At 39.7% G+C, this 13,368-nt stretch overlaps 1 protein-coding gene across 2 annotated transcripts in view; it reads left to right on the forward strand.

Moving 5' to 3' along the window:
* The window catches only part of rusc2 (RUN and SH3 domain containing 2), a 32,444-nt gene that overhangs the window by 15,390 nt on the left and 3,686 nt on the right, over window positions 1–13,368 (forward strand). Inside the window, exons 3-12 of one of the 2 annotated variants that reach the window (XM_028457167.1) lie at window positions 885–1,446; window positions 4,956–5,663; window positions 6,535–6,741; window positions 6,852–7,022; window positions 7,760–7,836; window positions 8,099–8,273; window positions 9,346–9,451; window positions 10,307–10,353; window positions 11,798–12,785; window positions 13,154–13,324. In XM_028457167.1, coding sequence (XP_028312968.1) covers window positions 885–1,446; window positions 4,956–5,663; window positions 6,535–6,741; window positions 6,852–7,022; window positions 7,760–7,836; window positions 8,099–8,273; window positions 9,346–9,451; window positions 10,307–10,353; window positions 11,798–12,785; window positions 13,154–13,324 — 3,212 coding nt within the window. The remainder of the gene's footprint in view (window positions 1–884; window positions 1,447–4,955; window positions 5,664–6,534; window positions 6,742–6,851; window positions 7,023–7,759; window positions 7,837–8,098; window positions 8,274–9,345; window positions 9,452–10,306; window positions 10,354–11,797; window positions 12,786–13,153; window positions 13,325–13,368) is intronic. The other variant, XM_028457168.1, reaches the window with a different exon arrangement.

Genomic DNA, 13,368 nt, shown 5'->3' on the forward strand with positions numbered 1-13,368 from the left:
TCAATTACGATTTTGAAGCTTTTCCCACTAAAATGTTTTTTAATATTAATCCTGACACTGTATTTCACTTCAGTAGGAAGTGTTGTAAAACCATTAAATAAATACAACATTTCACAAATGCTCAAAATGTTTTGTTTAATAGAAAAAAAAGGTTGGGAAAAAGTTTTTAAATGAACATTGAATATTTTAAACTTGGCCAGAACTCCAGTCAAAAACATAAACCCAAACAAATGTAGCTATTTTCCATTTTCATATTAAAAAAAATACAGGTATTAACCTATTTTAAAGCATTTATATGAAAGGACCTGTGGTGAAAGCACTGTTTGAATAAAATCATAATTTTGAGGTATTCATGTCTTTTAAAATACATTGCAACAACAACATAAAATGCTGTGGTGGTTAAATGTATTCTCTCTTTAAATAAACATTTTGTGGAAATCTGACAATGGCAAATTTAAAATGCAGAATACTTTACAACCTAAAGAAATAAAAAAAAAAGAAAGAAAGTTTAAAACTTGAACCTTGCGAGACATGTTCTCTGTATAGAAATCATAATGCATTGTAAAAATGCAATAAATTCTAAACTGTTGTTTAAATTACATATTGCTCGATAAACTAAACTAGTAATGTTTTGCGCTACGATTGATTGATGTACCAGTATATCATGTTCCACAGCTTACCCCAGTGTCAATATAAAGCGACGACACACTGGACTGACTTAGCAGTGAGTCACTCAGGGAAGTTATGCATTGCACTGATAACAGGAATAGATGGACATTAGAAAACCCCGAACTCAAAAAAGCTCCCACCATTCCTCGTAGGATTATTTTAGAAAACATGCAGACCAGACAGCCTGTGACACTAAGATGTTTATTTTTTCTCAGATCATTCAGCAAAATGAGGATGAAGAGGAAGATGATAATAAAGACAAAGAGAAGAAGAACCTACATGCAGGCAGTGGGTCTCCGTTGCTTCAAGGTCAGGTCTACGTCAATATCTCGCCACCCGTAGCTGCCTCAGGTGCCATTGGAGGCGGAGCTACCACAGGTAGCCGTCCACGATCCCGCAGCTACGACCGCAACCTGGACTCCCCCTCCCCGCGGCTCGGGTCCATGGAGCGCATGCTGAGTTGCCCCGTCCGGCTCAGCGACAACGCTGTTCAGGCCCCGCCCCCTCCACCACGGGTGACATCATTTGCTGAGATAGCGAGAACCAAACGGAGGAACGGCGGTTCGGGGTCCCCATCATTGAAGTCATCGGTAGACCCCTTCTCGTCCACCTACTCCACCCACTCACACTCCTCCGTGGATTTCTCGCCAATCTTGGAGCAAGGCATTGAAAATGAAAGCCAAACACTGTCACCTGTTCGCTTTTCCAGATGTTACAGCCAAGGCAGCCAAGAGCATCATCTGGAGGGTCCAAGGGACACTCGGAGCAAGGCTGAAGGTACTTTACTTTTCTTTAAACCTCACTTTATAATCAGTAGTTCTCAACTAGTCAGTCTTTGGTACCCACTATCACTTCTCAATAGTGAGCCACCTGCCAAAATAAAAGAACATGTTCTCAATTGCCAAATGTGTTTAATGACAAGATGTTGGAGTTTATATAATACAAATTATTACATAAATGCAGTTTACTTTAATGAAAAAAAGGTTAACCCTTTTTTCATTAGCTGATAGAGGCTAACCCTCTATCAGTCAGAGAGGAAAATATTCTTTGTCCTTTCAACTATGGTATGGTGTGTTTAAAGGTACAATTAGGGAGTTGTAGAAGAAAAACATAAACTTTTCTTTCAAATTACCAGGGTATCCAGTAAACAGGATGAAATGAACTACCAAAATATGTGCAGCTCCCGTAGTGGCTTGAAAAAATCAGCTTCAAAATAAAAGCACAAGATCGTTTTCTTTTCTGTCTTGTTTTGCTCAGGCTGATTCTCATGAAAAAACTGCTGCTTTATTTATTTAATTCCTGTATTACCTAAGGAGGATGCCCAAAGGAATGCAATTTTTAACAGCTTTAGCAAACATTAGGAAAAACCAACATTATGTGCCTCTGAATTTGTAACTGCATCATAAACAGCTATAATCTTTCTGATTGTTTGATAGCCTGACGGGCTGTTTGTTATTCATGTTAACTAATTTTTAGAGGAGGCAGGAGGCATGACTTTCTTCAATTTTCTTCAACTTTTTAAAATGTTTTCAACCCATTTCAACCTTATTGCTAATGTTCAACTATTGTGAGGTTAATGCTTAGCTAATGCTAGGTTGGTGCTTATGCTAGGTTAATGCAATGCTTGGCTAATGCTATCGCTAGGTGAATGCTAATGCTCGATTAGTGCTAACACAAGGCTAATGCTAACATTATGCTAATGTTAATGCTAATGCTAAGTTAATGCAGTGTGACGCGGGCCAGCACCTGCAACCTCACTTACATTTTCTTTCCGGAAATGCAAATATTCTAGTTAATGATGCTTCTATGTATTTGGGTGCTCGACGTATTGATCTGTATGTGTTTTAATATGCAGATGTTGCTTTCATTATCACACATATACAAAAATAATTTTTGGGACTCGTTTCCATCATTTTATTGAAATGGTTTTTCCTGAAAGCAGTGGTAACTTTCAGCAAAATAACGCATAATTGGTTCAGAATCCATTATGAGCATCATAAATCATTATCAAGGCAATTTTCCTGTGTGCACTAAATATGAGTTTTCAGGTTAAAAATGTTATGGTAAAAACATTTTCCATTATTAGTATTAGGAGATGTGACAAATATGAAACTAAAAAAAGCCCAAAGATAAGATTTTAGGCAGAAGTTGTGGATTGACTTCACCATTGAAGATTATTTTAGTGTCTGATATGAAGGTGTTCAGCATCCAAAAGCATATATTATTCATTATGTTTCACCCCAGTCAGCTGTGCAGTGTGCTCACAGTGTTGAGTGGTACAAAGGGCAGAGCTGTGATGGCTCTCAATGGGATCATCTGTAAGGGATGAGAAGAGTCGAGGAGAAAATGAACGATTAAGAAGAAAAATTGACACACAAGTGCACAAAAATGGAAGAAATTGAAAGGACTCTGGTGCAGATATAAGACAAACACCCGAGCCTGGAAGTGGGGATGTAATCCTTTATTCTCCTTACCTCTGAAGCTCAGGCTCACCCCCCTGTGGGAGGAAGCTGTCACTACACGCAGGCATTGGTGGGTCTGAGGGGTGACAAACAGCTTGCGCAACATCAGTGACGTCACTGCACTAAGTCATGTGGCACACGCTGCTATCTGGAAACACTCACACATAGAAAGTCAGTGTAGGAGAAAGATGTGTCGCTCCTCGGTGTGTGTGTGTCTTCCTGCCAGGGCCTTCAGGTTCAGTCCATGTGTGTGTGTGTGTGCGTGGCTGGTGTTAATCTCTGGATTTAAAGTGTATGCGTGTGTCAGTGAAGTGCCTCTTGCAGTGTTATTATGGCTATCAGCGATAAAGGCTTTCGAATGACGAGGCAGTTTTTTTTTTTCTAGTGGTTCAGTGCAGTAGGGAATACAGTCCATGCTTCAGGTTGAGCTTTACTCTCTGGTTAAATCCTCCATGTTTTCAGCTTTTTGTGTAGTTTTGACGAAACTTCGTTGGATCTGAAGATTTAAAATGACAAATGATCCATTTTAATAAGATGCTAACATAAGTGTAGTGTTTGCACTGAGTAATCCTAACATTTTGAGTGCACTATTGTGAGCAAGCAGAACATTCTTCAAGTCATGTAACTCACAAAATCGGACCTTTGTACATTGGACTCTCTTACAGTTCGAATTATTTCATACATTTAATGTCCTCACATTAATAAGCCTGGGCATGTATTGAGATTCAAAATAAATTGAGATATATCAATATTTTTTGGCAATATGGAAAATTACAAAATCGCCTATAACAATATTTTTTTAATATATAACGTATTTTGCATTAAAATACTAATTTTAGGGGTTGCTGCTTTTGCTACTTGTCAGAACAGTGTGAAAAGTTAGTTTGTTGCTGAGTGACTAGTCCTACCCCAAAACAAGCCACACTGCAGAACTCAGAAATAGAAATCGAAAAAAAAGCTTTATTGTCATTACACAAGTACAATGACATTTGAGCAGCAACTCTTTGAAATGCCGAAAACAATATAAAAAACAGTATATAATAAATTCACACAATAAATAACAAAAAGAGAAACACTTATTGGAATTGAATGAGAAGTTAGATATCGCACAGAAAACTCACTCATACATGCTGTCCTTTTTGGAGAAAAATCTTAAATAGGCACATATTGTGCAGCTGTTTGTTAATAAATGTTCCTGTGTGGCATTTTGCATAAGCAAATTTAACCCGGAATCGTCTTTCTGATAAGACTTTAGGTAGTTAAAAGTAGTGAGGCTTACATCGTACCTTTTCGAGTGAGCAATAGTATTGGAACAGGCATTATTAAATTAACTAAAAGCTGCTATCCCGAGTTTCTGAGAGGACGTCTCGATGTTTTATAATCTGAATAAAAAAACATTTTTTTTAAGTTTTTTTTTTTTTTTTTTTTAATGGGACAATATGTATTAAAGTGCATGGTGCTAGCTACCTGGTGGCTCATTTTCAAATTTATGGCATATACACTCAGTATGGATTCTACCCAATGTTTTATAAATAGGGCCTGTGTAGAGCCCCATTCTGCATGTTTTAGATGCTACCCTATGGTCCTCTAAAGCTGACTGTAAATGGTTGCTTATTATCAGGCTTTCTGTTGAGCTGCATAATGACACAGTCATTAGATTCAGGTGTGTTGGAGCAGGAAGACATCAAAAACATGCTGCTCTCATCAACAGGCAGTTTGAGTTTTAGAGCCCTGCTTGTTTTTTTGTACGGACTGTACAGAATCTCCATGACATTCTACACTTTTAATCGTCTAACTGTTCTCCCTTCTGTCCTGCTTATCCAGGAGGACGTTCAAGTTCCTCGGAGATCCACCCAGCCGTGGTCCGCTACAGTAAGGAGCAGAGGCCCACCACTCTCCCCATCCAGCCTTTCACCTTCCAGCACCAGTTTACAGTAAAACCCCCACAGCCCAAGCCTTTGCTGCCCTTGCTCTCAGGCTACGTCACTGGGATGGAGGCTCACTCCAGTTCAGGTTCAGGTTCAGGGTCCGGCTCTGGATCTGGCTCTGGTGGTCCTGTCGGGCAGGACAGCGAAGACGCAGATGAAAATGTGCACAGTTATCAGGGCATGCTGGGCACCACAGCTGGCGCTCCTGGATCAATTCGGCCCTCACCCCTCGGGAGCTACTCCCCTGTCCGGCTGCACGGACCCCCCAGCTCATCGGCCTGCTCCACCTGCACCCCGAGCCCCCAACCTGTGCACAGTCCATCCTGTCCTTTATCTGCAGGCCTCAGTCCACTGCGCACTCCACCAACAGCACAGCCTCAAAACGGGGTGACTGCACTACCCCCAATGCCTCCTCCATCATCTCTGGGACAGAAAAGAGGAGTGGCACCATTAACTCTGCCAGCGGTGCAGGGGCCCTGTTTCCACCATGAGGCCCTGCAGAGTGTACCAATTCTCTATAGTGACGCTCTGAGCCCATTGAGCTGCCTGGACCCAAGACAGCAAGCAGAGGGAGGCAAACTGATAGCATCCAGGACTCATAATGGTAGGTTCAGAAGGAATGCAGCAGTTGCTGTAAATCAGTGTTTTTCAACCTTGTCGTGACTCCATGTGGGGTTGCATGAAATGTCGAGAAATAAAAAATTACTGATTAAATTTATATTTTTATATTTTTAATTTTTTTAAATTTTAATTTATTTTATTATTTTGCACAGTTAAAAAACCCAGTACATAATTCAAGGATTTTTGTCATTATGTGCACTAACATGTACATAAAAGAACACGCACCAGCATCATTTGACGTCACGTTCGCAGAACTGCATTTGAAATTCACACCCAGAACCTCAGTACAAAATGTATCACACAATCTTTTCAAGGCAATCGAGAGAAATGTGTGTGGTCTCATTCTTTTTGGTTTAGAACACTTCATCACCCATTAGCATTAGCATTCGCAAATAATGATTATTTTTTTCAAAATAAAACACCACGTTTGCATTCTCTAACAACTGTTTTCTATACTTTCACTTTCTCAAATGTAAATATAGTTCAAATAAAAAGCAATATGAAAATATCTGAGCTGGCGTATATTGTTACTTTGTATTTGTAACACAGTATAATAAAAAAGTAATTTTAGAGAAAGAAAGTCACTGGGGTTCACCAGAAATGGGGTCACGACAACAAAAAGGTTGGTAACCACTGCTGAAAATAATACTTCCTGATAAAAATGTCTTGAAAAGATCCTCCTTCTACTTACTATTGGCTTGTGTTCTTTCTTTTTCTTCCCTTCTATGAATGAACGTCCTCCCTCCACATTACCTCATGCCCTCCCTGTTCTGGTTGACTTTCATTGGTTTTCCCATCAACCCTTTAACCCCTTACCTTTCATCTCAACCCTAACACCTCCTCCCCCCAAACAGCACATCATCTGTCTCCTCAGGCTCTTAAGTGGAAGGAGTACCGGCGTCGAAATCCTCTGGGGGTGGAGAGGGTCTCGACATCCTCAGTAGCAGGTTCCCTCTCCTCCAGCGCTGAACACAGAAGGGGAGGGGGGTCACGAGGGACCAGACGCAATGTGTTTGATTTCCCTTCGTCTCATTGTGGGAACCAGCCAGGACGCCTAAATGGTGCTCACCATTCCTCTGTTGGAATGCCTCAGATCACACTGCAGGGTTTTATCATGTTTAGTTTGTTATTGACTGTTTTCCTGACCTTGTGTGTGTGTGTGTGTTGACAGTGGGTCACTCAGCTAAACTCCAGCAGAGCTACAGCGACGTCTTCTCGGACTATTTCTCCATGACAGAAAAGCCACCGGAGGAGTTCTGCCTTTCTCCTGACTCGTCCACGTCCTCGTCCTCCTGCTCCACCTCTCAGTCTCAGATCTGTGTGGACATGATGCAGAAAAGGGGTGAGATTGGTGGATGTTAGCATAGGGAAACAGGTCATAAGGTTGGAATATCAGGGATGAGGTTGAGAATGGTCTCAGTAGTTGGGGTATGAGATACTACAAGACATGTATTGTTCTTTTCTTGGAAAATCTAACAGACATAAAGATGAGAGAAAGACAGATACTGTATCTCCTTAAGAGTACTTCTAGCTGTGTCAAAGAAAGCTATGGCCAGGAAGTGGGTTAGAAAAAACTCTCCCACTATGAACGACAATGAAAATGATAATATCTGGGAAAGTAACAATCATCTTGTGAGGTAAAATGGCAGAAATGTTGAAATTGTACATTTATTTGGAGTTCAAAGCCTTTCACAAATCATAGAGAGAATGAACAAAGTATGTAAAATAAATACTAGATAAACTATTACCGACGTCAGTGTATATAAAACATGATGACGTGTTTGTTGCATTTTATGCCTGTTTATAACAACCATAAAATAAAAACTAAGTAAAAAAAAGTCAAAGTAAGCGTGTAAATGTGTGCGGTGGTTGATCACAAAAGTAGATTACAGGATAAAACATTTTCAATTTGTATGTTTTCCTGACACAACCTTAAAATTTTACAGTGAACTGCAGCTCATTCTACTGCTGCAAAACAAATAGTTTACACTAATTATATATATATAGATATTTATATATATTTTTTTATAAATATCATTTCTACACTAAAGCTTTACTTTAATGTCTTGTGTTTTTCAGGTTTGGTAAAAGCCGTTAACAAAGCTGTGGATCTAATCGTTGCACACTTTGGAACCAGCAGGGACCCAGATGTCAAGGTGGGTTTTATGCAGCTGGTTTGATTTCTAAATACATGATACATGACTTTAGGAGCCACTGACATTTAATACACCACTCATAAACACTACGGTGTACTTTTTAAATTTGATTTAAAAAAAAAGATTTTTTTATTGGTTTAGTGCATTTTTATTCACCCACATTTACAGTTTTAATACATTTGCTAACCGCTATTTAAACCAGCCATATATGTGTTGTATGTGTTTTAATTGTTTTGTTTTCTTTCTTTGTCTGAACCTGCAGGCGAAACTGGGGAACAGCTGGGTGAGTCCAAATGTTGGCCACCTAATCCTGAAGTACCTTTGTCCGGCCCTGCATGAGGTTCTGCAGGACGGACTGAAAGCTTACGTGCTGGACTTAATCATTGGACAGCGACGTTGTCAGCCCTGGAGCCTCGTGGAGGCCTCAACACAGCTGGGTGAGGGCACCATATTCAAGCATTTTAATAATAGTTTTAATTAATAGTAACAGCAAAAAACTTAAATTACACAATTATGCTGTTTTATGGATAATCAGCATGTTAATTCCTATTAAAACATGTCTTTTGTGTTTGATATTAATGCATTTATTTAATAAACAAAAGACAGCCAATGGTAAATGTTGTGAAGAAGTATGTGAGGAGATGTTTTATCAGAATCAGAATCAGAATCAGAATCAGAATCAGAATCATCTTTATTCGCCAAGTGTATGTTGTACACACGAGGAATTTGACATCTTTCACTTTTTTTTAACAATATAATGGTGAAATGGGCCAAAAGTCATTTTATAATCTATTTTGTTTAATAATTAATCTCAGGTTCTTCTAATCTAGAGCTTTTAGTTCTGTTCAGAAGTAAATAAAGGAAACAAACAACTTCCAGAGTAGGGGTGTGCATTGCCATCAATACTATCAATACTAAACAATGCCATATACGTCACGATATATCGCAATATCAATAATTACAAATTTCACTTTTTACAAGTATAAAATGGTATGAAATATAATTTGTTTCATTTTTTTAACTTTCAGGAATGAGTAAATGGTAACTGTTATTCATTTACAAATATCAAAAACAAGTGGTATGTATATCAAACTGTCAAATTACATATTTAAAAAAAAAATTAACTTTAGCTTCTACAACAGATTCTGATTCTGTTAAGTTCTTAAATTAAAAAAAAAAAAACATTCATTTATAATGTGTGAGTGAGGTAGTTTAACAAGGTATTACGTGGTTCACTGACACCTCGTGACCGTGTGTTTACGTGCTATACATATGTTAGCACAATTTTTTTAAATTCAAAAATATGATTAAAAAAAATCGATTTTGGCATTTTTTGGATGGATACGATAATCGCACAGTGAAATATCGCTGCACGATTTCTTCTTACACCCTTATTCCAGAGCTCTCTTTTTTAAATGTCTTTTTTAAAATTGTGTTACTATAATACCATGTACCATGTTTGAAATGCAGCGCTATGTAACACACATTCTTGCTCTTGCCTCTTATTAGGTCCATCCACTCGTGTCCTCCACAGCTTGTTTTCCAAAGTGAGCAAGTACTCAGAGCTCACCAGTCACAGGATGAGACTGAATGCCTTCATCTTTGGTCTGCTTAAGTGAGTCATTTCTGCATTGTTGTCTGCACAGAGCGTAGTAATGTAGAACGTTTCACTTCTTTCCCAGAGGAGTTGGGATGTTTACCATAAAAGAGTGAAACGGTTTAAGAAATTTAAATACGAGTTAATCTGTTTAAAAGTCAACACTGCAGCCAAAATAACAAAGCTTTGCTTTAATTTAATAGTTTTTTTTCCAAATCTTCTAAATTTGATCTAATTGAGTTTTTCTTACATTCTATTGAGATGCTATAAATCAGAGATGGGCAACTTTAATCACAGGGAGGGTTGCAAAAATGTGATTGTATGATCTCAGGGCCATGTTATCAACATTCATGTCAGCATTTAGAATAATGACAAATCTGAACATCGGCGCAGGGAATAACAAAGGGTTTTGTGTGTTTTTATTGTTGTTGTCATTTGGTATATTTTAGTTGTTATTCCGTGTATTTTCAGTAATGTATGTTTTTGGAGTAATTTGTGTTAGTCATTTTGTGTTTTTAGAGTTATTTTAGTGTTTTACTTTCTCATTTTGTGTGTTTTATTGTCTTTTTTCTGTCAATTTGTGCGTTTTTAAATAATTTTATACGTTTACTTCAGGTGCCTCACAAAATTAGATACCAGCGATGAGACATGATGTCAGGCACGTGCAGCAGGCATGTCTGTGTTATGAACCGAAAAATGCAACTAATATCTTGTAAACTTCAGATGCTGATTAAGATTGTAGTGTTGATTTATATTGCCTCTAAGTCACCAGATAATTGTCTGAAAACTAAAAATCTAATCCTGATAACTAACTTCAGACTAAAACGACAAGTCGTCAAGTGACAAATGTAATTATGTTTCTGTTTATTTCAGCTTGAAATCTTTGGAGTTCTGGTTCAATCACCTCCGCACACATGAAGGTAAGATTTTGAGAAACCTACTCCATCAACTGCCTTTAGTTCCGGCTAGAGGTGAAATTAACTGATGACAAGTACTCATTTTACTGTAATTTAGTTGCTTTTATGGGTACTTTTACTTTTTTATAGTATATTTCTAAATCAGTAATTTTACTTGTACTTAAGTAAGTTTTAAAAGAAGTAAAGTCATTCATTACATTTCTGCACCCAACCACTACTAAGCAAATTATTGTTTTTTGTTTTTAAATGATCAACGGACATTTTGAAATTACAAAAAATGAAACCACCAGACAACACTCAAATGCATCACATCATAGCCGACCAACCAGATTAAACGTAATACACTGTGCCAAAATAGCATTGAATGCTGATTATTTTGTCTGTTTTATGCTACGTTCACACCGGATGCGTCACAAAAAATTTGTGCGACCAGATTACATACAAAGTCAATGGATAGACGCAGCCCAGAGGCAAAATCCGTCCTGTGCGGCGGTGCGGTCCGATCCGCGCATCAAGAGCGTTGGCCGTGTGAGCGCGCTCCTGATTTTTCGTCATATTCGCACTGTTTCACATGATTAAAGCCAATCAGAGTCTTTGTTGACAATGACGTCAGGCCGTCAACACGGACACCGGTCTGTTCACCCATTCAACCATAGAGTAGAAGCTGTGTGTGACCACCTGGAGCTGTATGACACGGCCTTCATAACTGGGACCGGACTAGGAAGCAATTGGCGTGAAGGAGAATCAGTGAGGAGGTGGTAGTAGCAGGTAAAAGTTCTCTCTGTAGTTTTTATCTTTGAAAGTCGGCACTGAGCTACGATAGCATTAGCCGCTAATCACACCAGCTTTTTTTTACTGGTGGTTTATGTTTGTTAGAGGAGAAAAAGGAGCGCAGCTCCTCGCTTCAGCAGGCAGTGAAACTCACAGAGTTGGATGTGTCGCTGGTGGGTGGGGCTTTGCTTCAAACGCGCATATGAAGCGAATGGAGACATTTTTTGATCCTGCGGAACGTTTCGTGCGGCAGACGTGTCCGGTGCCGCAGAAGACGCATTCGTAAATTTTGCTATACTTATAGCCTGAAAATCAATTTTATTTTATTTAAAAAAAGAATTGTACTTTTTGACAAACCTTATATTTTATGCAGATGCCTTTGTGGAAAATAAATTAAGTTCCAATTGTGCAAAATTGGGTCTCCATGAGATGTTTACTGTATGCAAGGGAACCGTGGCAAGATTTATTACCAAAAATAAACACGGGGGGTGAAAATAACTAGTAACTTTTACTTCAAGTACTATTAAATTGAGCTACTTTTTACTTGTACATGAGTAAAATTTAAATCAAGTAACATTACTTCTACTTAAGTAGGATATATCAGTACCTTTACACCTCTGATTTCTGCCTCTTTTTCTGCTTTTTGTGCTGATAGTTGTTCTCTTTCCTTCTTTAGATATAATAGCAGCACATTACAGTCCATGGGGTTTCCTTGCCCTGTCACACGGGGCGTGCCAGCCTCTCTTTGCGGAGCTCCTCCTCCTGCTGCAGCCGCTGTCACTGCTGCCCTTCGATCTGGACCTTCTGTTTGAGCCTCACCTCCTCCAAAAGGGACAGGAGCATCTACGCCGCAAGGAGCAGCTGTGCTCCACCAGCCAGAGCGTTGACAAGTCTAGTCACTCCACCTTCCAGCTGATGAGAGGGTGGAGCACCACTGTAAGGGAAATGGTCAGGGACGTCAGCACAGATGGAAAGAAAGAAAGGGCTGCCCTGAGGAGGGAGGGGACGTGGCCCAGGATGGAGGAAAGAGCCAAGTCGAGGTGGGCTGCGGCTCAGAGCATGACAGAGAAGACCTGTGACAGAGGGATGGAGATGGAAGTAGGGTCGTGGAAGGAACGAGGGAGAGAGGCAGTGAGAATTAAAGGTGTGGGACAAGAGAGTCTGGGAGAAAGTGAGGAAGGGAAGAAACAGAAGGACGGAGTAAAGGAAGTAAAGGACTGCCAGGCCGGCTGGTGGTACCAGCTCATGCAGTCGTCCCAGATTTACATCGACCAATCCTCCGAGGGGTCGAAATTTGTAAAAGCAGAGAAGAAAAAGTTATCAGAGCGACGCCAAGGCCAGGTGCCGCCCACCAGAGAGGGAGTGGTGGAAGGAGCCGAGTCCAGTAAAGAGGAGGAGAGAAGGAAGAGCAGCAGTAGCAGTAGTAGCACAGAGGACTCAACACGATCCAGAGTGAGGGGCTTATGGATGGGGAGCCCGCCAGAGTCTGTTCTAACCCAGGAGAAGGAGACTAAACCCTCAGAGGTCACAGGGACTTTAACCCATTTTACGGGACAGAAGGAAACGGCACTGGGACAGAATCTGCGCTGGCTGTTTGGATCCAGTGTAGCTTCACCAGTGAGACCAGACAGAGCTGAACATAAGCTTAGAGCTCAAAAAGCCAGGTTGGTCTTATCATTTTCATTCATACACAGTAATATACATGATTGTCAAAAAATAAATATTTGGGATCTGAAAACACATCTTCATTGTTTCAGCCTCTCGCTCACACAGAAACAGCCTCAATATGGAATTTGTCAACACGTGCAAATGCTCCCTGAACAGCATAGCAGATGTACTGTAATTACTTTTGACCTTAACAACTAAATTATTATTAAAAACTCTTATATTCCTTCAAAATGTGGGGCATTTTTTTAGCACCCAGAGTTTATTTTCTTTCTGATTTGTAAACCAACCTGCAAACATAATGTTTTAAGGACTAAAAAATCAACAACTCAAAGAGTTTTTCATTTATTTATTTATTATTTTTCAGGGCACCTTCCGGTTGGCTGAGCTTGGACAGATCTGTTCTGGACCTAGTAGCCCACGCTATTGGAGCAGGCGGGGGAAGGAGGGAGGAGCTTCCTGCCACACCAACTCACAGCCAAACCAGAACCCAAACAGAGTCCACAAATACACCTACTTCCAAGCAGTCGTCTCCATGGTAACTCACTTTATAGTTTGTCCAAACTACCGCTCCAGGAAATG

The sequence above is a fragment of the Gouania willdenowi genome, chromosome 9 (genome assembly GCF_900634775.1).
Source record: "Gouania willdenowi chromosome 9, fGouWil2.1, whole genome shotgun sequence".
Classification (NCBI taxonomy): domain Eukaryota; kingdom Metazoa; phylum Chordata; class Actinopteri; order Blenniiformes; family Gobiesocidae; genus Gouania; species Gouania willdenowi.